At 36.1% G+C, this 26881-nt stretch overlaps 1 protein-coding gene across 1 annotated transcript in view; it reads right to left on the minus strand.

Annotated features, from left to right (window-relative positions):
• Positions 1–26881, minus strand: part of CFAP47 (cilia and flagella associated protein 47) — a 474307-nt gene that overhangs the window by 320401 nt on the left and 127025 nt on the right. The window contains exon 27 of the mRNA XM_057717674.1: positions 24637–24846. Within this exon, the coding sequence (XP_057573657.1) occupies positions 24637–24846 (210 nt within the window). The remainder of the gene's footprint in view (positions 1–24636; positions 24847–26881) is intronic.

The raw sequence follows: 26881 nt of genomic DNA on the forward strand, positions 1-26881 counted from the left end.
TAGGACTGAATAAAGTGAGAAACAGGAGGAGAAGAAAATAGCTGGGTGAGCCCTTTGAAAATTCTTATTTTAAAACCCACTACCACCAACATCACCATCAAAAACAAGTGCTTATTACTATTTATACAGTATTTAAATGAAGACTTTCAAGTAATAGACTTGCTTTGGACGACTGTATTTGCTTTAGGAGAATTCATTACACGAAAGAAACATCCTTGAACAAGCTTTTCGAAGCAGCTTATCCATACCTATTCACAATGTTTCTCAATTCAATAACTGTTAGCAAAATAATTCACATGTAACTTTACTTACACACAAAAAAGGGTTGATATTTTTATTTAAATATCTAACGCTTACTACAGGTAGCACTTTTATGTTAGGTCAATTGGACTTAATCTGGTGCTGTAATGTATATTTTTAACTGTCTAGGTCATCCATGATGTCGCCAGACAGAAGAATCTATCACAAGTAAGGACACTGTACGTCATTTTGTTAGTCAGTGATAAAGTAACAGAATTTTGAGTTATTTATTTTCAATAAATCAAAACAAACTGAAAAGATTCCTGATGATAATGTGACTCTCATTTGTTTCTTAATATCCTTTGTTGAGTGAAGGGAAAAGGAGTTAAGTTATAGTTGCTCTTCTGGGCACTGCAAGAACCCACAATATATGTTATCTGCAGCCCATGAAGACACTGTTATGCATGAACATTAATAATTCTAGCAAATATGTGCTATTAACCAATTTAGTGACCTAAAAGGGATTTTAGGTTTGACCTAAATGTGCATAAATCCACGGAGGTATGTCTCACATATGAATGTATTCCACTGATTTGTATCACAGCAGAGTAAGATAAGGGTAGAAAATTCTTCTTTAGACACATGAGAACTCTATAAATATTCATCAAGTCTAGAAATATATGTCCCTTCAGCAATAATTTAAATATATATCAACTCTTTTTACAAGAGTCATCTCATTTCTAGTCTGCCCAACAATGTGGAAATAATCCTGTAATTGATATAAACCATTTTTGAAATCTCAAAATCTCTCTTTAGGGCATATTTTTACAATTTAAAATTAATAACTTTGATTAATATATATTATGTTTTATTTTAAATTCTGGCTTCATATGGGAAAATACTATAGTTGTTGATACAATTTAAAATGGGGTTTCCAGGAAAGAATTGTGGCAAAAAGCAAAATTTATCAATACTGAAATATGTTTTCTTGGAAAAATTAAATATGTATATTTACATATGGACATATTTGTGTTATGCATATATAGCCTTACTATTAATGTATAAACTGTGTTTATGTTTTCACAAAGGTATATAAATTTACTGCATTCCAAAGATACACAGGAAAAAATTTAAACTTTAACCAGAAAGAAATACAGATTATTTTAACCCAGTAATGTAACCCCTCAAAAGTAGAAATGCTAGATAATGTGGTTACTCTATAATACAACTACTGTAATAATACATAATAAAGCTGAGTTGAAAAATTATTTCTAAGTTGGGTGAATCATTAGCTGTTTTGCTGCTTGCATCCTTATATAATTAATTCCAAAAAACTTAGAGCTGAAGCTCTAGCTATTAGATACATTGCATAGGTCAACATTCACAACCTGATGGAACCAAACATAACTCTTTCCAAGATGACATGAACTCATATAAAATAATGAGCTCATTTTCATTAAATAATTCCTACAAAACTATAGTGCACTTTATTTTAGAAGATAGCCATGATCTAACTAAAACACAAAAACACAGAGTAGGTAATTTTTCAGGTTATCTTCATCTTATCTCTTAGAAGATTTCAGAATATATATACATATATATATTTTTTTAAATGAACCTAACAGAAAAGAAGAGATATTTATGATTTGAAATCTATTCTAAGCAAGGGATTTTTATAAACAGATAATAATACAGACTAAGATCAGAATTGGTCAGAATTGGAGGCCATCTCTGTGTCATGATGGAACTTCCTCTAATAGAATTCTTTGTGAAAAATCATTTTACCAACCATCTGGCCAAAGGCCTAAGTTCCCACCATGAAATATGTAGAGGAATGCAATCTAGAAGACTATTTGTTGATTATAAATTAGTAGCTTGGAAGTTAAATATTAACACCTATGCAAGGGAACACTTTTTAATGATCAACTAGGATATGATGAAATGATCACAAGGGCTTCGGAAACCAGGAAATAGCCTGGCATTGCTTTCAAAGAGAATATGGTTGCAGAAGGTGGTATCAGCTGAGGACTGCTGGCGATAGAAAAGTGGTCCAGAGGGAAGGGAAAAAGTAGAATAACCAGGAACTACAACATACTAAGTACAGCATAAAACACTCTTCTCTCATTTAATATTCCAAAATTAGATGATCTCTATCAGAATATTCCCATTGGATGTAAGTCCAATAATAGGAAAACAGAACATTTTTATTCGAATTGCAGTTTTATTCCCTTCCAAAAAGGTAAATAAAATTTATTCAAAGGTATCTCCTCAATATCATTAACAGACTCGGAACACTAAAACTACTAATAGGTTTCCATTATCTATGAAAATGGTTCCTGATTTTTAGGCTGCAGACTCACATCTATTTGAAAAAATGAACTAACAGGTTTCAGTATGTGCTCTAATAGTTAATAAAAAGAAATTTTACTTTAAAATGTTACTGAATTTAGAGTAACTTTTGGTAATGTGTTTTCTCAAAAAACAGAGTAAAATATAAGCACTCTCATGCAGAGGGTCTAGTAAATGGTTTATATGTGCAGTCCTTGAAAAGTCTGAAACCATCATTCTTCTGCTTGAATATAGTCTAAAATAGACCACACTAGCATCCCATTAATTCATGCAAAATAGACAAAGATCGTTTAGAGTGCATGAAATACGGGTGTCATGTCAAACCCTAAAGTAGAACCCTGAACTACCTTTTACATTTTAGCATGGAAGAAATGAATCCAACTTCCTGTCATTGATGCTTCTTTATATAGACTTATCTAGCAGGAATAAGAAAACACTATGTCCAGAAAGACCCTGGAAAAGATCAGATTTCAATATCTACAAACACCCATGCGATGGCTACAAAACCCAAATGGAGACTGACTCTCACAGTCACAGGGAATATGTTATTAAGATCACAGGGAAAAGCTGGATTTGAAAATTAAAAAATAAAACCCTTAAAATATCGTAACACTGAGGTAAACAGTTGTCAAAAGAAGAATAAAATATGAGAGTGGGAGGAAAGAAAAGCATCAAAGAGAGTATAAAACATAATTAACTTACATGGCCATTTCAATAAATTGATAAGGTTTGGAGTTTTACTAATGACTACAAGGGCTATATTTGGGAGATTAGTAGGATATAGGATATTTCATTTACAAACAAAAGTTTTAAAAAATTCAATTACACAAAACAAAGTACAGCCAGCTACAAAGACTGATCTGTGAAGGCGTAGCACCTAATTTACATTCATATATGCTACTTTTTAATTCTCTTTAATTTCAAAGGTTTGTTGAAGTCCGACGGTGCCATCAATCACCATGTCCCTATATTTATTCAATCAAAATCCCTCTTTTCCATTCATCACTTTCTTTTCATTGTAACTACAACCACTATAGTTTTGCACCTCTTCACAGCATCAATCTGGGAGAGTTTATTTATTGGTCTCTCTACTTCTGGCCTTTGTGTTTTCATAGTCACCTAACACATAAATATCTTCTTTCATCTAGCTAAAGCTCCTTAAAGGCAAAGACCAGCATAGAGCACATTAAAAATGCTTGGGATGGCTGGATGGCTGGATGGATGGATTGACATCTGCATTCAAGATTCACCTGAACTAAAAGAAAGGAGCACTTCATAGCCATCATCAGGACTCCACAAGCATAATAGCCAATCTCTAATTATATAGGTTGGGAAGAAGGCAGTCTGGGTTTTAAGAGGTTTATTAGGATCAACATCTGTATAAGGAAGGGTAAGGAAGCATGCTGGAGAAGACAGTAGGAGAAGACAGTAAGAAGAAGGGGCAGGGCTGCAGGGTGTGGAGAACAGGATGATGTAGAACAGCTTGGCAGGCCTCATGAGGCCTTGGCCAACTGGGCAGGGAGCTCTGGATTACCCTTCAGAGTGTCTAGCCTTAGGCTGAAATGCCTGGCCCTCTAAACCTGCCTGGATCAATCACTGGATGCTGGCTTGCCTGGTGGGGTATAACCTCAGGCCAAGTGGTATCAAGCAGTTGAGACAGATCCTGTAGGAGCTGACTAATGGAGGCACTAGGCTAACCTCACTTCACATGGTTGGGCAGCAAATCCTGCCTTAAAGGGGCACTAGGAGGTGCTGTCCCATGTCTTCCCATTTTGATCAATGTACTTTGATCTTTTTTTTCCTTTCTTTTCTTTTTTTTTTTTTTGGCCACACAGCTTGAGGGATCTTAGTTCCCCAACCAGGGATCAAACCTGGGCCCCAGGCATTGGAAGCTCAGAGTCCTAACCACTGGACCGCCAGGGAATTCTCAAAGCACTTTGATCTTGATTTCTAAATCAGAAAACTTTAACAGGTGAGATGATCACCTGGTGTAGCAAGCTATACAAATTGCTAACCTAAAACCCTTGGTGTATTTTATGACAGATGAGATACACATAGGTCAATACATCATGTAAGCAGCTGTGTTTAAGTAAGGAGAGACTGAGTGACCAGTCAAGGACTTCATATCTCCTAATCTATGAAGCCCTTTGGAGACCACAGAATCTTGAGGCTCTCATTGGAATTCTAATGGCTATAAATGTGAAATACACTTCTTAGTCAATTTTCCTCATGCCCAGCATTTATTAGCATGAACTCTCTGTATATATCACATATCACTCATGTTCTGCAATAACTATTATTTGAATACCTAATGACCACCAAGGTGATGCAGTATGGTATTTAAATTTATGGTTTATCAAGTGGGAACCAACTGAATGCAAGTATATAAAACTTTTCTTTTGAAAGTAAGGGCATGGGGGACTTCCCTGGTGGTGCAGTGGTTAAGAATCTGCCTGCCAATGCAGGGGACATGGGTTTGCTCCCTGCTCCAGGAAGATCCCACATGCGGGGGAGCAACTAAGCCTGTATGCCACTACTACTGAGCCTGCACTGTAGAGCCCGCAAACCACAACTACTGAAGCCCGTGCACCCTAGAGCCTGCATGCCACAAATACTGAGCCCAAGTGCTGCAACTACTGAAGCCTGCGAGCTAGAGCCCATGCTCCGCAACAATTAAAGCCTACACTGAGAAGCCTGTGTATCGTAGTGAAGAGTAGCCCTGTTCACCACAACTAGAGAAAGCCACGTGCAGCAACAAAGACCCAATGCAGCCAGAAATAAAAAATGAAATAAAATAAAAGAGTAAGGGCATGATAACATCCTAATATTCACAATAATGACTTTCATCTTTAAATAAAATCCAAGCATTTAAATGAATTTTAAGGAGTCTGCAGGAATTCTGAAACAGTTCAATACATTTAATAAAAGTAAGTAAATGAGGAGTGGAAGTAATATCCTTAGCTTTAAGTTGAATAGAAATTTGTAAACAGAAAAAACATTGCAATTAGTTGTATCGCATTCTGCCTTTCTTTTTAACTTGAGGGAAGTAAATGAACTTTTCTTTCTAATAACACCATCTGTAAGCATAAAAAACATGAGTTTGAAGATCACCTATCTAACGTGAAATGCCCAAAATTACAGAAGGCAATAGTTATAGAAAACTAATGACTACAGAATTTAAACCAGGTCATGACCTGGAAGGATACATACATAAGAGATTTCTGAGGTATTGGTGATGTTCTATTTCCTGACCAGAGTGATAAATACAAGAAGAATTACTTTTACTCTGTCAAAATTAGTTTTACATACTTTTATCTGTACTGTTTCAACGGAAAACAAAACACCTTCAAAACAAGCCAAACGATCAATCAAAAAAGCAACTTGTAAACCAAATGCCCTCAAATTGATACTACTGGGGTAGTTGAAAGTTATCACCATGGAATGATCACTTCCACTGCGTACAAATTTAGAAGAGACTGGAAATTTCCTTGTAAATGTGGAATCAATGCTGGCAGTTAAGTATCGGGAATGCTAGCAGAAATATCTCCCCACACTATCCCCAAACTAAGATTATAATTGGCAAAGACAGCAAGAAGCAATCTTTAACTGTCAGTAGAGAAAAACCCCAAGTGCCATACCATGAAGTATCTGAACAAACCTCTTTTTATTAATAACAGGTTGGTATACAATTTTACCAGTATACTCGTTTGGAAGAATTTGAAATGCAGAATGGACAAACCTAGAAGTTAGGGGGTGTTTAACAACAAATCCAAGGATTTAATACAAACACAAAAGGATGAACATATCTGAGTAGCAAAAGGAAAACTCAGGAAAGTTGGGGCTGGCATGCATTCATGCCACCCTTTTCCACACAGACCCTAGTAAAACAACTACCAGACCTGTTGCTGCAGACTGGGCACCAGTGTTAGAGCCTTGTGGGTCTTCTGGAACTTCTGGTGAAGAAGGCCAAATATGCAATTGCCTGAAGGGCCTGACTGTGTGAAATGCAATTAGAACACCAAGAAGGGTTTATAAAACACTAAAAAATTAAAATTTAATAAAATATTCAAAGTACTGAAAAGGAGAAAGAGCCATTACTACTTGGGGTAGAGTGTGCTATCACCCAGAGGCCATCCTCTTCTTTACAGAAACAGAATCCCCTTCCCAAGTGTCAGCAGGACACATAGTCATGCAGGTACCCACACTTGCACCTACCCGTGCCCATGGGACTAAGCTTGGGTCAGTGGTGGATTAGCAAAGGTAATGAGTGTTTGCTCCCGTTTATCTCAGAAACTTTTGTCCTACATTCTCTGCATTCTATTCCATTAGCCTAGGAATGACAACAGCAGGAAGCCACCTCAGAAGCCCTGTGTCAAAAATGATAGAACTGGCCCACAAGCCCCAGACTGCCTTCCCACTCCACTCTATTGTGTGACATATGCGAGGAAAAAAACCCCACAATTAACACGTATAATATTACATTATCTTAAAAATAAGCCATATATATATATATATATATATATATATATATATTTCTACATCCACACATACATACATAGAGTTGCATACATTTGTATAACTAAAGGTTATGTATAAAAAGATACCACATTTTTAATACATGATGTTACTGTGTATAAAATTGAAAGGTGGAGAAGTTAACTATTAATGGTATTCTTAAACTTTTGCATGGTGAATTGTTATAATGAACATGTATTCCTTTTTGTTATTTAAATGCCTGGTATTCCATGCATAAAGTAAATGTTGCAATCAAATATTATAATCCTGTTAGTTTCCTGATCAATCAATTCATATTTATAAATAGTTGAGGAACTGGGTAGACAGACAGGATATGAGGAAGGAGAGATGGGGAGGACTCTGCCAATTGCATCCAACTTTCAGAAGCTCTGGGAAGACCAGCAATCAGGCAAGTGCTCACAATCACTATGGGAGAGACAAAAGGCAAGACACTTGAACTTCCTTCAAAATGAAAAATTTCTAAGCCTGGCAGACACTCTCCAACCATCACTGACTCCAAAGAGGATGGCAGGGGATAGGGAAGGGAGGAGAAAAAAGAGCAAAAGAGAGAAATCACATCATTTATGGTGAACTTTTTTATTCTGCAACCTGGTGTTAAAAGCAGCATGATTTTCATATCTGAGATGACATGGTAAATATTATCTTGGAAGTTTCAGGCTTTTGCAATTTCCATACAAATTTTAAACACCTCCATTTGGCCACAAGTGGATGATAAACAAATCATAATTATGAATATTTTTCTGTTTACAGTTTATTATAATACACTGGTATCCTACATTTTAGTTAAATATAAGCAAACATTCTACTTTATAATTGAGACTACGCTACAATCCTGTGATTTGTTTTAACAGATTTACCATGAAAATAATGTTCTTCAGAGAATGAAGGTGCCATTACAAATAGCCTTCCATAAGACTAGGTCAAACGATAAGGAAAAGATGATTATACCAGAACAAAGCATGGCTCCTTATGAAGTTTACCCCCCGCCCCCGCCATGGCCTATTCTATCCACACACACACACCCCTGAGAAAGGTGGATAAATACATGGTGTCATGCATAACCCAGTCCCCCAAAACACAACAAATAATGTTTAGGGCAATATTTCAACATTACCTTCAGTTACATCTATTAGATGATTACTGAAATCCTCTTGAGATTTCCAATTACCTGCCTTTCAGCAGCCACAATGCTAAAACTCTAGGTGGTTCATTGCCCATGGGCAGAAGGTTTGTGCTAAGAATGGAGTCTCCAAAAGATGAACATGTCCTAAATACTGGTCCTCTTAATCCGTAAGGGGAGCTTTGAACACCACAAAAGTTGCTTCTAGCTATCTGGTAATGTCCCTCAGAGGTCCCTAACTCACTTTCCATATGTATTTTAAATATTTAAATATTATTTTAAATATGCATCTACATCCTTATTATAAATATCTAAATATCCAAGAAAAGCACTTTAAGAACAGATATTAATTCACACTATAGTTACTAATGTGGCCTTGCCCACCTGAATGCTTTAATGCTCCACATGCCTCTGGGTCTGATTCATTCTCTGCAGGTTTCCTTTATGTAATGCAGGTTCCTACCCTTTCAAAAATAATAGTAAAAAGTGTGGAAGAGGCATGATAATAACGCTTATTAAAATACGGGAAACACACCCAACGTTGCCAAGTACACCCTACACAAATACCAAATTATGCAGTGAATAGACAGTAATTAGAATCAGTTTTCATTATTCCTCATTTCCTTTTTATTATACTGAATGCTTTCAAATCTACATAATTTCAATTTAAGTTATTGTCAATGCCCTATTATTTAATGAGATAAGCATAACTAGTTTTATTATGCATCAAAATGTTTTTAATCCATAACAAGGTTGATAAAATTGTACTGTATATAGAAAAAGAGTTGATATACTTAAGAGCTGTATGTTCTCAGTTTTAAACAACAGATCCGCACATTTTAAAATATATTCCTAGAGTTTTCCAGCTCCCTTGCCTCATCCCTTCCTGGATTCCTTGCTGGATATGCTATTTCTTCTGCGGAATAGGACACTTGGATTTCCCTTGCTCAGTTCCTTCTAGAAGCTGAAGTTAAGCAGAAGTGAAGAACAGAAAGGCGCAAGTGAGGTGGAGGAGTGGTGCTCTACATGCATCAGAAATACATCAAAAGACACAACAATTCCCACAGAAAACCAGCTGAACAACAGCAGAAGACCTCGGATGCCAGAAAGGACTGCAAAGATCCTGACATAAGTGGCAACCTCTGAAGTCTGGACTACTCGACCAGAAGTCAAGTAGGAGGCTCTGGAGAGGGAGCACCGAATCTAGGATGCTAGACCACTAGGGAGTCCTCAGACACAGGGAAGATTAACTGCAGAGAACTCTCACAGAGCCCTGTATCAGAGTCTAAGACCCAGCGTCGTTCGACTGTCTGCAACTGCCAGTACTGGACACCTCACACCAAACTACAAACTAGACAGGAACACAAACCCACCCATCCACACACAGAATACCTAAAGCCATATTAACCTCACAGATACCCTAAAACACACCACCTGACATGGCCCTGCTCATCAGAGAGAAAAGACACAGAGCCACACACCAGAAAGCAGACACCAGACCCCCTCCACCAGGAAGCCTACTCAAGACACTGGACAAACCCCACCACAGGGGGCAGAGGGCAGAAACAAGAAGAATTACTACTAGGCGGCATAAGGAAAGGAGATAGCAAATCCTACAAATTAGACAAAATGAGTAAACAAAGAAACACCTGGCAGGCAAAGGAGCAGGAAAAAAACCCACAAGACCAAACAAATGAAGAGGAAATAGGAAAATGGCCTGAAAAAGAATTCAGAGTAATGATAGTAAAGATGATCCAAAATCTCAATAACAAAATAGGGAAAATACAAGAAACAGGGAATAAGAACTTAGAAGAACTAAACAGCAAACAAACAGTAATGCAAAACACAATAACTGAAATTAAAAATACTCTAGATGGTATAAACAGCAGAATAACTGAGGCTAAAGAACGAGTAAGTGAGTTTGAAGATAGAATGGGGGAAATAACTGCCACAGAGCAGGAAAAAGACAAAAGAATAAAAAGAATGGAAGACAGTCTCAGAGACCTTTTTGACAACATTAAGCGTACCAACATTTGAATCACAGGCATCCCAGAAGAAGAAGAAAAAAAGAAAGGGTCTGAGAAAAGATTTGAAGAGGTTATAGTGGAAAACTTCCCCAACATGGGAAAGGAAATAATTAACCAAGTCCAAGAAGCACAGAGAGTCCCATAAAAAATAAAGCCAAGGAGAAATACACCAAGACACATATTAATCAAACTAACGACAATTAAACACAAAGAAAAAATATTAAAAGCAGCAAGAGTAAAGCAACAAATAACATATAAGGGAAAACCCATAAGGATAACAGCTGATCTTTCTGCAGAAACTCTGCAGGCCAGAAGGGAATAGCAGGATATACTGAAAGTCCTGAAAAAGAAAAACCAACAGCCAAGAATACTCTACCCAGCAAGAATCTCATTCAGATTCGACAGAGAAATCAAAAGCTTTACAGACAAGCAAAAGTTAAGAGAATTCAGCACCACCAAACCAGCCTTACAACAATTGCTAAAGAAAGTTTTCTAAGTAGAAAACACAAGAGAAGGAAAAGACCTACAGAAAAAAACCCAAAACAATTAAGAAAATGGTAATCAGAACACACATGTCAATAATCACCTTAGTGTAAATGGATTAAATGCTCCAACCAAAAGACACAGACTGGCTGAATGGATACAAAAACAAGACCCTTCTATATGCTGCCTACAAGAAACCCACTTCAGACCAAGGGACACATATAGACTGAAAGGAAAGGGATGGAAAAAGATATTCCATGCAAATGGAAGTCAAAAGAAACCTGGAACAGCAATACTCATATCAGACAAATTAGACTTTCAAGTAAAGACTATTACAAGAGACAAGGAAGGACACTACATGATGATCAAGGGATCCATCCAAGAAGAACATATAACAATTGTAAATATCTATGCACCCAATATAGGAGCACCTCAATACATAAGGCAAATGCTATCAGCCATAAAAGGGGAAATTGACAGTAACACAAGAATAGCAGGAGACATTAACATCCAACTTACATCAATGGACAGATCATCTAAACAGAAAATAAATAAGGACACAAAAGCTTTAAATGAAGCATTACACCATCTTGACTTAATTGATATTTCTAGGACATTCCATCCAAAAACGACAGACTACACTTTCTTCTCAAGTGCACACGGAACATTTTCCAGGATAGATCACATCTTGGGTCACAAATCAAGCCTTGGCAAATTCAAGAAAATGGAAATCATATCAAGCATCTTCTCTGACCACAACGCCATGAGACTAGACATCAATTACACGAAAAAAACTGTAAAAAATACAAGCACATGGAGGCTAAACAATACACTATTAAACAACCAAGAAATCACTAAAGAAATCAAAGAGGAAATCAAAACCTATCTAGAAACAAATGACAATGAAAACACAACAACCCAAAACCTATGGGATGCAGTAAAAGCAATTCTCAGAGGGAAGTTTATAGCAATACAGTCCTACCTCAAGAAACAAGAAAACTATCAAATAAGCAACCTAACCTTACACCTCAAACAATTAGAGGAAGAAGAACAAAGAAACCCCAAAGTGAGCACAAGGAAAAAAATCATAAAGATCAGAAGAGAAACAAATGAAAAAGAAAGAAGGAAACAATAGCAAAGATCAATAAAACTAAAAGATGGTTCTTTGAGAAGATAAGCAAAATCAATAAACCATTACCCAGACTTATCAGGAAAAAAAGGGAGAAGATGCAAATCAACAGAATCAGAAATGATAAAGAAGTAACAACTGACACTACAGAAATACAAAAGATCATGAGAGACTACTACAAGCAACTCTATGCCAATAAATGGGATAACCTGGAAGAAGTGGATAAATTCTTAGAAAAGTTCAATCTTCCAAGACTGAACCAGGAAGAAATAGAAAATATGAACAGACCAATCACAAGCATGGAAAATGAGACTGTGATTAAAAGTCTCCCAACAAACAAAGGCCCAGGGCCAGATGGCTTCACAGGCAAATTCTATCAAACATTCAGAGAAGAGCTAACACCTATCCTTCTCAAACTCTTCCAAAATATAGCAGAGGGAGGAACACTCCCAAACTCATTCTACGAGGCCCCCATCACCCTGATACCAAACCAGGCAAAGATGTCACCAAAAAAGAAAATTACAGGCCAATATCCCTGATGAATATAGATGCAAAAATCCTCAAGAAAATACTAGCTAACAGAATCAAACAGCACAAGAAGAATATCAAACACCATGATCAAGTGGGGTTTATCCCTGGGATACAAGGATTCTTCATTATATACAAGTTAATCAATGCGATACATCATATCAACAAATTGAAGGATAAAAACCATATGATGATCTCAATAGACACAGAAGAAGCTTCTGACAAAATTCAACATCCATTTATGATAAAAACTCTCCAGAAAATGGGCACAGAAGGAAATTAACTCAACATGATAAACACTATATATGACAAACCAACAGCCAACATTGTTCTAAATGGTGAAAAACTGAAAGCATTCCCTCTAAGGTCAGAAACAAGACAAAGGTGTCCACTCTCACCATTATTATTCAACATAGTTTTGGAAGTTTTAGCCACAGCAATCAGAGAAGAGAAAGAAATAAAAGGAATACAAATTGGAAAAGAAGAAGTAAAATTGTCACTCTTTGCAGATGACATGATATTATACATAGAAAACCCTAAAGATTCTACCAGAAAACGGCTAGCACTAATCGATGAATTTAGTAAAGTAGCAGGATACAAAATTAATGTGCAGAAATCTCTCGCATTCCTATACACTTACAACAAAAGAGCAGAAAGAGAAATTAAGGAAACACTCCCATTTACCATTGGAACAAAAAGAATAAAATACTTAGGAATAAACCTGCCTAAGGAGGCAAAAGACCTGTATGCAGAAAACTATAAGACACTAATGAAAGAAATCAAAGAGAATACAAACAGATGGAGAGATATACCATGTTCTTGGATTGGAAGAATGAACATTGTGAAAGTGACTATACTACCCAAAGGAATTTACAGATTCAATGCAATCCCTAGTAAATTACCAATGGCATTTTTCACAGAACTAGAACAAGAAATCTTATGATTTGTATGGAAACACAAAAGACCCCGAATAGCCAAAGCAACCTTGAGAAGGAAAGAAGGATTTGGTGGAATTAGGCTTCCTGTCTTCAAATTATACTACAAGGCTACAGTGATCAAGATAGTATGGTACTGGCACAGAAACAGAAAGGAAGATCAATGGAACAGAATAGAGAACTCAGAGGTAAACCCAAGCACATATGGGCATCTTACTTTTGACAAAGGAGGCACGAATATACAATGGAAAAAAGGCAGCCTCTTCAATAAGTGGTGCTGGGATAATTGGACAGTTACACGTAAAAGAATGAATAGAACACTTCCTAACACCATAAACATAAATAAACTCAAAATGGATTAAAGACCTTCATGTAAGGCCAGACACTATAAAACTCCTAGAGGAAAACACAGGCAAAACACTCTATCACATACATCGAAGCAAGACCCTTTTTGACCCACTTCCTAGAATAATGGAAATAAAATCAAGAATAAACAAATGGGACCTAATGAGACTTAAAAGCTTTTGCACAGCGAAAGAAACCATAAACAACACAAAAAGACAACCCTCAGAATGGGAGAAAATATTTGCCAATGAAGCAATGGACAAAGGATTCATCTCCAAAATATACAAGCTGCTCATGCAGCATTAATACCAAAAAAGTAAACAACCCAATCCACAAATGGGCAGAAAACCTAAAAAGACATTTCTCCAAAGAAGACATGCAGATGGCTAACAAACACATGAAAAGATGTCCAACTTCACTAGTCATTAGAGAAATGCAAGTGAAAGCCACAATGAGGTATCACTTCACACCGGTAAGAATGGCCATCATCAAAAAATCTAGAAACAACAAATGTTGGAGAGGGTGTGGAGAAAAGGGAACTTGCCTGCACTGTTGGTGGGAATGTAAGTTGGTACAGCCACTATGGAAAACAGTTTGGAGGGTCCTTAAAAAACTAAAAATGGAATTACCATTTGATCCAGAAATCCCACTACTGGGCATATACCCAGAGAAAACCATAATCCAAAACGATACATGGACCCCAATATTCATTGCAGCACTATTTACAATAGCCAGGACATGGAAGCAACCTAAATGCCCATCAATGGATGAATGGATAAAGAAGATGTGGCACATATATGCAATGGAATATCACTCAGCCATAAAAAGGAATGAAATGGAGCTATATGTAATGAGGTGGACAGACCTAGAGACTGTCATACAGAGTGAAGTAAGCCAGAAAGAGAAAAACAAATACCATATGCTAACTCATATATACGGAATCTAAAACAAAAAAAAAAAAAAAATGGAACTGATGACCCCAGTGACAGGGCAAAAATAAGGATGCAGATGCAGAGAATGGACTGGAGGACTCGGGGTTGGGGGCAGGGAGGCCAAGGGGAAGCTGGAACAAAGTGACAGAGTAGCATAGACATATTTACGCTACCAATTGTAAAATAGATAGCTAGTGGGAAGTTGCTGTATAACAAAGGGAGATCAAGTCGATGATGCATGATGCCTTAGAGGGCCAGGACAGGGAGGGTGGGAGGGAGTTGCAGGAGGAGGGGATATGGGGATATATGTATAAATACAGCTGATTCACTTTGGTGTACCTCAAAACTGGTAGAAGAGTGTAAAGCAATTATATTCCAATAAACAGCTTAGAAAAATAAAATAAAATATATTTCTCCACCAGCAAAATGTTCCGTATATTTGGAATTAAGACTATGGGCTCCATCTCTAAAGTTAGAATGGAATGACTAACACATATCAATGAATAAGGGAGTAATCATAATTTATCATTTAAACTTATTAATACATTAATTTATCTGTATATGCAAAGTCCTTATTGTACTTGATTTAATGTCAGAAGATACATATAACGCAGTTCCTTAAACTCAGTAACACAAAACAAAAAGATTGTGACTAGTTATTTTTAAGAAAATTCCATAAATTTTAGTAAACCATATCTTGCTCATGATTAAGAAAACAACAAATCTGTATTGGTTTCACGTGAGCAACTAAATCAGGCACTACCCAGGAGGTTGTATGCCAAGAAATTCATAGAACAGACAATTCTGCGGCAGCTTTAGATCTAAGAACACTGAAGCTTCTGAACACCAGCCAATGGCCTATGTGCAGGACCCCTGCTCCTGATGTCATTAGAATGTTTACATTAACTATGTTTTTTGGAAAAACAATCCCATTTCATATGAAAATGGGGGTGATATTCAAAATATTCATCTCTGAATATCAACGAATCCTATACTCTAAAAGGGAGGTGTATATTAATATGTAGTTTAAGGGCTTAACAATGAGCTTTCCTGATTACAGTGTATGTGTCTGACATTAAACTTTTGATTGTTGAGGCATCCACTTCAAAGACATCCATTTAGAATAAACACACTTCATCTATACAACAGATGAAAAGCCAAGCCGCCCTGCCCAAGAAATTCTCCTTAGAAAACTCTGGTTGACCTAGATAACTGACCAGACTGAGTGGCTGCTAGTTTTTCCCCTCCTGAGCTTTAATTCCCGCACTTATGTTTTAAATCCACCAATAAAGAGTGAACATGCAAAACCCTAGGCATCCCACCCTAGATCCCAATAAAGGCAGAACCCAGGCCTGTGCTCACTTGCTCCCCACCTCCACAATATTGCCTGTGAAACAGGAAATGTCTGTGCAGCCTGCAGTAAGTAGTAAGGGACCAGATGAGTGCCCCCAGCATTCCTAGCCAATGGTATCACTATGGACAGGCTGAGACGGACCCCAAACAAACTACTACAGGATGCTTGGAATTCTGGCTATGACAGAATTTAGCTCTTTAGTAACTAGGTCCTGAGTGGGTCCAAGGTCCAGAAGGTATTCTCAGGGCAGGTCAGGCATAGGGTGTGAGTACTTAGCGCCTGGTTATCAACCAGCCAAGAAATATTTCAAGATTTTATCCACTGGTGAGGATATATACTGTGTGCTAGCTAATCAGCAGCCTTAATTTTAGTTCAACCTCATCTACCAAATATCCCTGTACTATTCTTACTGTATATTTCTAATTGGCCTCTCATTGAGTACAAAATATGTGGTTTAACTTGTATTAAAATGTCAAAATCTTCCGATTGATGTAATTAATTATATACTACTATATGATGTATCGTAACTCAAAAATAATTTTATTCAGTTTTCTTACTAAACTGACCATGTTAGAGCAATAAAATCTTAGAACTTGAAAAGTTAAAGGGAAGTAAAGTTGTTTGATAGAGATAATAGGACTTGATCTCAAATGTCAGTTCTCTCACTCTACAACTGGGTGAAGGTCTAAAAGGTAAATAACATGGTAGTACTTCAATTTCCTCTGCTATAAATTTGGGATTATACTTTACAATGTAGGTCTCTTAAATAGATATGTTAGACAATATATTAGAAAACTAAACCAAACTTACTCTAAAAGATGGGTATTTCGTCTAAAGATTCTCACAGCAACACCATTTTTTAGTGGTAATATTATTTCCCGCCAAACGTCTACGTGTTCCATTGTTTAATCTAATTTTTCTAGATGGCATTTTCCCTTATTGATTCTTTTTAGGTCCAGTGCTTCACAAACTTTAATGTGCACATGAATCACCTGAGGATATTTTTTAAATATATATGCTGATTTCTTAGATCTGGAGTGGACCTGAAATTCTGGCTTTCAAACAAGCTCAGTGTTTGTCCCCAGACTAGCAACCTCAGCATCAAATGGGAAATGGGAAACTGGTAGACAGGCCATTTGCAGGTCCCATCCAAGACTTAACTAAATCAGGAACTCTGGGGGTGGGGCTCAGATCCTGTTTTAACAAGTCCTTCAAGTGAGTCAAATGCAGGGTAAAGTTTGACAACCTAGAGCAAGGGTTCTCAACTGTGGCCTCCCATTAGAATCACATGGGGAGCTTTTAAAATTTGCAGTGCCTAAGTCACCCTCAAATTATATCACAGTCTCTGAGTTGGACTGAAGCATGTGTAGTTTTTAAAACTCCCCAGGTGACGCCTGCGCTCAGACATAAGAACCACTGCTCCAGAAGGAGAAAATAGCTGATATCTGAATAGCACCTCCCATATCTTTTTGATAAATAAGTCATTTAGATTTCTTTTATTCAGCTTAAATTTTCATTTTTCTCTGTAGGAGAGCTGAAATGTTTTCCTTGTCTCTAAAGTTATTCAAATTAAATTTGGGTACTAAAAACCTATGGAAGGTATAATTAGTTCTGAATATGATATGTGTTAAATATTCAGGGGATTAAAAAATATATGGAGGACCTCAGAGTTCTGACATGACATACTCCTAATAATGAACTCAATTAATGTTTGCTATTTTAACAATGAGGCACTGCTAATTCATGTTAACTTCCTGGTTACCTGAAACATGCAGTTGAAATTAACTCTTGACTTTCCAAAAGTAAACACCCTATATTTTGGATTAATCATAGGAAAATATTAAACTGTCTTTGGCATTCTTAGGATTTCTATAAAATTAATCACTTAAAACCATAGCTTTCATTCTTCACATGGTCTAGGTAAAGTATCAATCAGTGAATTTACAAAGCTAGAGCAGGGCTTAAAATTAATATGAAAGAAAAAAAAGAAAAAAAAGAAAGCTAGAGCAAGTGGTAACACTTCATTCTCATAATTACAAGTTCCTTCAGGGTATAATGTTCCCTTCGCTTCAATCTGGAGTGGAAGCCACAGTGCAAAACACAGGATTACACCATTCTGGCAACTCTTAATCCATTTGATCTCTGTGTGAAATCCCAGATAAGAACATTTCAAACATAGGTAAAAATAATTCTGAAACACAATATAAATCATTTGGACATTATCCAAAGAATTCCTCATCCTCATGACAACTGAATCCCCCCCACTCCCTTCTTTCCCTCCTGCCCAAAACTCTATGTCTGTGTGAGGATTTATCTTTTACCCCAGGGTGAATCCAATCACTTTCTTAATAGTAGAAATCCAATCACTCTCATATCTCTATAGCAGCCCCTGAGATCATTCTGGAAATCCAAAATACTGATTTTAGAACTAATGCCAAGTCTAGAACATTTACTCAGTTATTGCAACATACTACCACAAGAACTGCTCTGAGCGCTTTATAAGTATTTTCTCATTAAATTTTCATATCGCCATCTGGTGAACTATCACATCCTCAGAGATGCCTTAACTGTCTGATACATGGAGGTATCCCTTAATCTCTATCTCATTAAACTCATATAATTTCCTTATTAAACTGTGATACTATTTATCAATTTTTGTCTTCTTCATTACAATGGAAGCTCCATGAGGGCAAGAGCTTTGTTCTGACCTCAGCACCAGAAGAAAGCTAGGTGTACTGTTGTCACTTTATAAATACTGAATAAATGAATGAGAGAGAAATCTACTTGAGAAACAAGAAGCCTTTTGATGGACAAAGGGGATTAAATAAATACATTGGAAGCCCAAGTTTTGGGTGACAGGGAACAACTGGATGACCTCATCACTGTTCAAAAGTCATGGCTGTTGCATTCTTTCACTGGTTTAGGACTATGCAACGGCTCCTTATTTCATTCAGGGTAAAAGTCCAAATCCTTACATTTCGCCTGAAAGGCCCTATAGGATCTGGCACTGCTGTGTTACATCTCCAACCCTTTCTTCTAAACTTCTCCCCATTGCTCATTCTACTCAGGTTGTACAGGCCTCTTTGTAAGTACCCACCTCAAAGATCTTGCACCAGCTATTCCCTTGGTCTGAAAGGATATTCCCAGGTATCTTTCTAACCCCACCAAGTCCTTCAAATCACTTCTCATGTCCTATACTCTTAGGGGAAGCTCTCCTTATCACCCTATATCATACTGAGACCTAGTCACTCCCTCTCTGGCAGTCCCCATGACCTTACCCTGTACTTCTTCTTTTTCCTATACCTTCATCAATTATCACACACCAGACTTATCCTTTATCAGGTTTACTGTTTACTGTCTCTTTCCCCCTGCCAGACTCTAAGCTCCGCAATGCAGGGATCATGCTGTGATTCCTGGTGTAAATCCCTAGTGCTTAGAATGGTGCCTGGTAAGTTTCTGGTACACGGTAGACATTCAATAAATATTTGAATAAAGGAATGAATGAATGAATGCCTCAATATGTACTCACAATGTCAGACTGCTAATTGGTAATACTCTTATAAAGACATTTGGGTGACTGAATCTCACTTTGATTGTTCAAGATCACCCTTGACTTTGGGTTGTGCTGAATTGAACACCTGGACTTTCTTAATTTCCAGCTCCAATTTAAATGTTTATCACTTTCCCAAAGTAGATATTATTATAGACATATTATAATTTCTAAAACTATATCTTCTCCTCAGTTATTTTATATTGATGACTTCATTTTAAAGAGGTTTAAGAGCCACCTGCAGACATTTTGGAAGTTCACTAATCTTATCAACACTTAACAAACATCTCCTATCTAAAGCAGATTATTTCTCAGATGCTTTCCACAACTCTTATCTATGTAAGGGACTTTTTGTTATTCTATTCAGGGGATATTTCTTGATTAATTCCCTAATTCTAGAGAGTCTAGCTTATTTAAGATTTGTAGCTCAGAATGTAATGAATATAAACCAAATACCTCGGTACATAAAGACAATAAAGAAACTAAAATGTTAAGTTCAAAAAAAAAAACAAACCAGGAAAAACATATTATAGATACTCAAGAAGCTATTTTACTCAGATAATTAATGGATATATATATTTCTTCTCTCACTCTCCCTCTCTCTCACAAGCATGCGTGCACACACACACACACACACCCCTACAGTGTTATCTCATATGCCAAAAGTAAAAATAAGGAAAGTTAAGAAGAAAAAATTGAATTGATGAGCACATAAGGAAAACAATAAGTTAAGCTAAAATAGAGGTTAACTCAAAAAGCAGTAAGGAAAGGAACTGTGTTTTACTAATGGGTACCTCAACTCCCTCAAAAACCATTCTTAATATCATTTAAGTGACTATAAATGGACACAAAAATCATAAAACTATAAACTTCGAAAATAAGATGTGTTTTTTCAATAATAAGCACATGCTTTTTTTGTGGGAAAAGACAATATTTCAATTTTTACAAGAAATGTGTTTTTCATTTTGAAATTTTATTGATGTGAAATGTACAATTTCAAAAGAGCAGTTTAGCAGTTATTTTGATACTGGGTTTCAATTCCATACATTGATTTGAAGCCTTTTGCAAACACTATGAATTTAAAATATCTAACAGAGTTATATGATATCTTACAAGTATCCATATACAATACATTTACTTTTAAGTAAATATCTTCTGTAGAGTTGTTTACTGATGGTAGTTGTAAAACAGGTCTCTTCAGTGAAACTATAAACATTCACTTTACTTATGCTATAGCTATGGAGACAATTTATGGGTTTTTGCCTCATTGATAAATTAATATATCAATAAAAATAAATGAATAATATCCCAGTCTTTATTCAGTAACTTTATCATTATTATATATCAAACATAGAATATTCATTAATGTATTCTATTCAGGGGATATTTCTTGATCACTTCCCTGATTCTAGAGTGTATAGCCTATTTAAGACCTGTAACTCAAAACACACTTAATTATAAACTAAATTTCTTGGGCTTTCCTGGTGGTTAAGAATCTGCCTGCCAATGCAGGGGACATGGGTTCAATCCCTGGGCCGGCAAGATCCCACATGCCACGGAGCAACTAAGCCTGTGCACCCCAACTACTGAACCTGTGCTCTAGAGCCCGTGAGCCACAACTACTGGGCCCATGTGCCACAACTACTGAAGCCCGTGCACCTAAAGCCCATGCTCTGCACCAAGAGAAGCCACTGCAATGAGAAGCCCACATACCACAACGAAAAGTAGTCCCCACTCACCACAACTAGAGAAAGCCTGTGCGCAGCAACAAAGACCCAACACAGTCAATAAATAAATAAATATTAAAAACAAAAACAAACCCCTAAATTTCTTGGTATGTAAAGGCAATATAGAAACTAAAATGCTATTTACTTTAAAATAAATTAATTATATATGGGTACCTATAAGATTGGTGTGTGCATGTGTGTGTGGGAGAGATGAGAGATGCAAAAGAATAGGAAAAAAAGAAAATGCAAAATTCTTTGTAAAGTCTATATAAGACATATGAGTGTTACTCTCAAAAAAGCATACCTATAATAAAATTTCCATATGATTCTATACAATCTAAGTGGTGTTAAAACAAGGTGACTAAGTGCATAATCTTTGCAAACAGAAACTTGGTTCAAATTCCTGGCTCTTCCACTTAACATGTGAATGAGCTTAGGCAAGTTATATCACACTATGGGCCTTGTATCTCTTCTGTAAGACAGAGATGAAGATCTAAACACATCCACATCTTGGGGCTGTTGTGTGGATTCCATGATACCTAGCCTATGACCTAGGATCTGACCTTTGTTAATTGATAGCTGTTGACCTCATGCTTCCTGTATTTATCCAAGCTTGATTTCCATAACATTAGCCTCCCCCAGTTCTCGTCCTATGTCTTACTCATGGATAAAGCATGCAAGACTCTCACAGTCTGCTCCTGCTATTCTCTCAGCTTCGCCTGGCCAGTATCCATCAGACAAAAAAAACAAAAACAAAAATATTTCCCGAATATAAGCCTGTTTCAGCCTCCATATCTAGTGCTTTTTTTTTTTTTTTTTTTTCCAACTTGGAATAGTCTGCCCACATCACCATTCCTCCCATAGATATATACAACCTCAAACCCCACGTTTTTTTTTTGGAAATTTAGGGAAAAGGAAAGCAGAATGTGCAACTGCCAAGCTGAAGACACATGAGTATGGAGGAGACCAGCAGCCATGTTAGCAGGCTATAATTAATAGGTCTATAGCCAAGTGAGCCTGGCTTTGTCACCAAATGTGACAAAGTCAAAAGGAGAAAACAAAATAAAAAGCCAAGCATGTTCACTTCCAAGGGGAGCCATGTTATGAAATGGTCTTACATAAGTAAAAAAAAAACAAAACAAAAAAAAACACCAAAGCATGAAAAAATGAGTGTTTCATTTTTTCATTGAACCCATGCGCCTCAACATTGACAAACCAGATACAAATAAAGTCTTTAATTTAGGACAAACACCAGCAAGTGTAATTTGTCCTTTAAGATTTTACTCAGAAGCCTATGCGGCCATCCCCAATCCTCCCCGCCCCCACCCAGGACATTATTAGTTGCTCCTTTTGTGTTGCATTTTCTCTTTACCGCTGTTGGTACCAAACACTTGTTTAACGTCTACCTTCCCTACTATATTGACCTCCACCAAGGAAAAGCCACTTTCTACTTAATCTTTGCTAACCCAATATCTTGGGCAGAGGTCACAAGGATTACTCACAAATAAACTAATAGATAAAAAGCAATAAAAGAATCAAATTTATTGCAAACAGGCTGAGATGAAAGGGAGGCTTTTGAGGAAGTTCTTGCTGGAAGACCTCATTTATCTCAATGGGATCAAAAACCTGTAGTGAAAGAAAGGCAAAGACAGCTTCGGAGAGTTAAGAAGAGAAGGAAGAGCTGATCATGTGCACTATGGGAAACCAGATAAGGAGTTAACAAGGCATCAGTAAAAGGATTTGCCAGTATTAAGGTTCCAGGGAATGTTTCCTTGTACATGGAAAAGGCTTTAGCAGCCCATTTATGATTTTCAAAGTTTCTAAATTAGTTCCAAAAGCTCTACCTTATCCCAAATTGCTGAAGGTTGAAATGGAGTTTAGGGTAAGGGAAGAAGGGTGGGAAAATCTAGCAAAGAGCAAACAAGTCTCAAGGCTGAAAGGAAACATACAACAACAAAAAAGACAAGAAAATCATCAAATATATGACCCATTCTTACTGGAGACTGTTTTCAGGTCTCCTTACGTCCTGTTTGCTGACCAGACGTCAACACACTGTTTATGCCTCTCTTAAAGGCAACTGTACCACCATTCTAAAAGCCATCTAGTTCACACAGCATTTACTGAAACTATTTCCTTCTTCACCCTGTGAATGTGGTCTGAGACTTCATTAGCTTTAAGACAGTCATGGATAAGCTATTCATGATTTTTATTGGTGAGCTCAAAGGTACACCTTACTTAGTGCTTTTGGCAAAGTTTGAATTTGTGGACTACAGAAAAGTAAAGTTAAGTTTCTATGAACAAGGTCAGTAACATATAAAAAGACGGAGTGCCTCCCAGGATGGAGGCATGGAGTTTAGTTCTTGATAGGAGCCTAAAGCAACGCCATTAAAAAAAGATTTTTTTTTTTTAATGTCAACAAAAGATGGACTCATCATCAAAAGAGAAAAACAGGAGTCTGAGAGGTATAATTTAGATAATTTTATCCCTCAACATGTGTGAGAAAGGGACACAGAAGCTGGAGCTCAGAACGCCATGAACTGTGTTCTGGATATGGCCATGCTTTGCCTTGGATGCAACATTCCAGTACCATCTGTCCCTCACCCTTCTAATTCTTAATGCATAAATCAATCCTTATATATAAATAAATATACTAATTAGTATAAATATACTAATTAGTAATGACCTCACTGAAAGTTAATAAATTATCACATAGAATACATACCCATCTTTAATATACAATTCACTCTACAGTATAAACATTTCTAACAAACTTTATTGCTCTATACATTCACCTCTTGCCATTTGGTGAGTCAAATCATTTCAGGGTATAATGTAAAAGTGAAATTTATGGTCCTACAAGGTAAGAAATCCAAAAACATGGTTTAACCAAGGTGTATTTTAATTTCCTTGAGCCTGTCAATGGAACACGTAACAAAATCATACTGTTCGGAAACTCATCATGCTGATGTTTCTCATTTTCATTTAATACTGACTTAACATTTCCTTTGTGCCAGTTCCTGTACAATTACTCAGTAAAAATTAACTCAATGAATTTCTCATTATTACAGATGAGAAAGGTTCTGCTATGACCCCCATTTTACAGATGAGGGAACTGAGAGGCTCAGAAGAAATAACTTCACCAAAGTTAACAGAGCCAGGATTCAAATCCAGGCAACCTAGCCCCAGAGTATATGCTGGCAGCCACTATCACGCTGTTTCTCATGAAACCAACACTGCATTTGGAGCTTTTTTTAAAAACACTTTTATGTCCAAAGTCATTATTTTAGATGTCTCTCTTTTTAACATTTTATAATAGTGTAGAATATAAACCTATTATTCTTCACTGTCAGATACAAAAGAATCTACATTTAAATGTCTTACCAGTTATCTCTGCTATCGCAGAAAAGAACTTTGGTGAAAAATGACACAGGTTTAGATGATTTGAAGCTGAGATGGCAGGTGAGAGCAGCATTAATTCCACTGGGAGAGCCCGTAATGACTCTGCCTTTCGGAAAAGTCACAGAAAGAGTTTGAATCTCATCACCATCAAGAAGGCTTGCTGGGGAAACCTGGACACTTAAAGTTGAATTCCTGTTTAAAATTTTAAAAAAAAATTAGCTCAAAACATGTGCAAGTAATTAGATTTAATGTGGTTTCCTCTGTTTTTTGAATCATTGGAAAAATTGAAACAATAAATATTTACAATAATATGGCCAACTACTAAAGATATTTTATCATCTCTCATTTTCTGGTAACAATATAGGTAAAATTGATATCATGTTAATTTAACCAAGAACTATATGAGATGATCAAAGGTTCCTTTTCACCTCTCAGGATTAAAAAGCAGAGTTAAAACGCCTGATTAAATACAATGTGTTTTTAACCACAGCCATGATAAAAACATTGTCCTTAAATATGTCCTGACAAAAATTGACTAGAAATTACCCTTTTAACAGCTAAAGCATTATTACATGTAGACTAAATATTAACAAATGCATAAACACATATTTTTTTAAATCTGGATACAATTAAGCACTTCTACACGTATATCATGAATATTTTTTCAATCGTTACTATTAAAAAATTCTACTTAATATTCACAAATTTCATTATATACTATAATTTATTTAGCCAATCTAAAATGTTTGTGATTTTTAACAGCATAGCATGTAGTATTCACTTTCAATTCCAATTAATACCTGGTAACTTTTAGTTGTCAACAAATATTTCACCATATACTTTGTTTTATTATATATGTAGGTTCCTACAGCAAATAAGAAGTGCTATCAAATGGGAATCATATTTCCCTAGTATTTTAATTAGAATGAAGATTATTCAGCTAATTAACTAGAAAAAGTAAAGAAAGCTCTCAACTTGAACTCATATGGTTCATTGGATAAAACATGATAAAGCAGTTTATAAATCAGCTTTGAATCCAATTCTGTTACTAATTAAGTGTCATTGGATAAGTCATTAATGCCATTGACTTTATTATATATATAATGAGAATAGCTTACATCATCTCTACAGTGCCTTTCACATGTTCATTTCATTATACCATATTTTGTAAGACTCAGCTTTTAACTTGAGGTATTTTTAAAATTAATACCATTATACATTAATTCAAAAGCCGAAAGATTAAATGATTAATTCATATATGAGACATTTCTTGACCAAAAAAAGTACATTCTAGCACAATATAATTCAATTCATTTCTATTTCCTGTTTAAGCAACAAAGTTTAGGGTGTACTTATAAGATAGGGTCTTGAAAAAACTGTGAATCCCAGAGCTGTCATGTCAATGTTGAAGAACTATACTCTGTCACAAAATGGCATTTACAGCAAGCCCCCAAGGCATAAGTAAGCACTCAGGCCGTTCTATGCTCCTCAACTTGGACAATTTTCATTTATTTCTAACCATTACAATACACTTGGAACTCGCTTTCGCTGGATCTCAGAATGCTTAAGTGTAAAATAAAGTACAGAACTAGAGAAGCTCTGAGGTGGGTCCAAGATCTAGTAGTTTATGAAAATAATGCCAATAGGCAATTCACATCGGTACACAAATCCTCACAATTTATATAATTTTAACATGTTGACTAGCCACTCTTTACATCTGTTTCTTTGTGTATACAGACAGGCATTTATTCCTAAACAAAAATTTGTTTCACTTTCCTTTTTGTCATTTTATATCAAAGGATATCAATATATGTAGTCTTTCTTGACTTTTTAAAAAATTAATCTCAATATTTTGTTTTCTATGATTCCTAATACAGTTGTCTTATTAGTTGAAGTTTCTCCACTTCAGAGCTATAGAATATTCACATACACATATATCACTAATTATTTATCCCTTTACCTGTCACTGGACATTTGTGCAGTTCTCAGATTTTGCTATTCTGAGTAATGCAACTATGAATAATTTCAAACATAGCTTGTAGTATACATGTGCACTTTATTTTTTTAAGTATAGGTGATTTACGATGTTATATTAGTTTCAGATGTACAGCATAGTGATTCAATATTAGTTATTATAAAATATTGGCTATATTCCCTGTGTTGTATAATATATCCTTGTAGCTTATTTATTTTATACATAGTAGTTTGTACCTCTTAAGCCCCTTCC

The sequence above is a fragment of the Hippopotamus amphibius genome, chromosome X (assembly GCF_030028045.1).
Source record: "Hippopotamus amphibius kiboko isolate mHipAmp2 chromosome X, mHipAmp2.hap2, whole genome shotgun sequence".
Lineage (NCBI taxonomy): Eukaryota > Metazoa > Chordata > Mammalia > Artiodactyla > Hippopotamidae > Hippopotamus > Hippopotamus amphibius.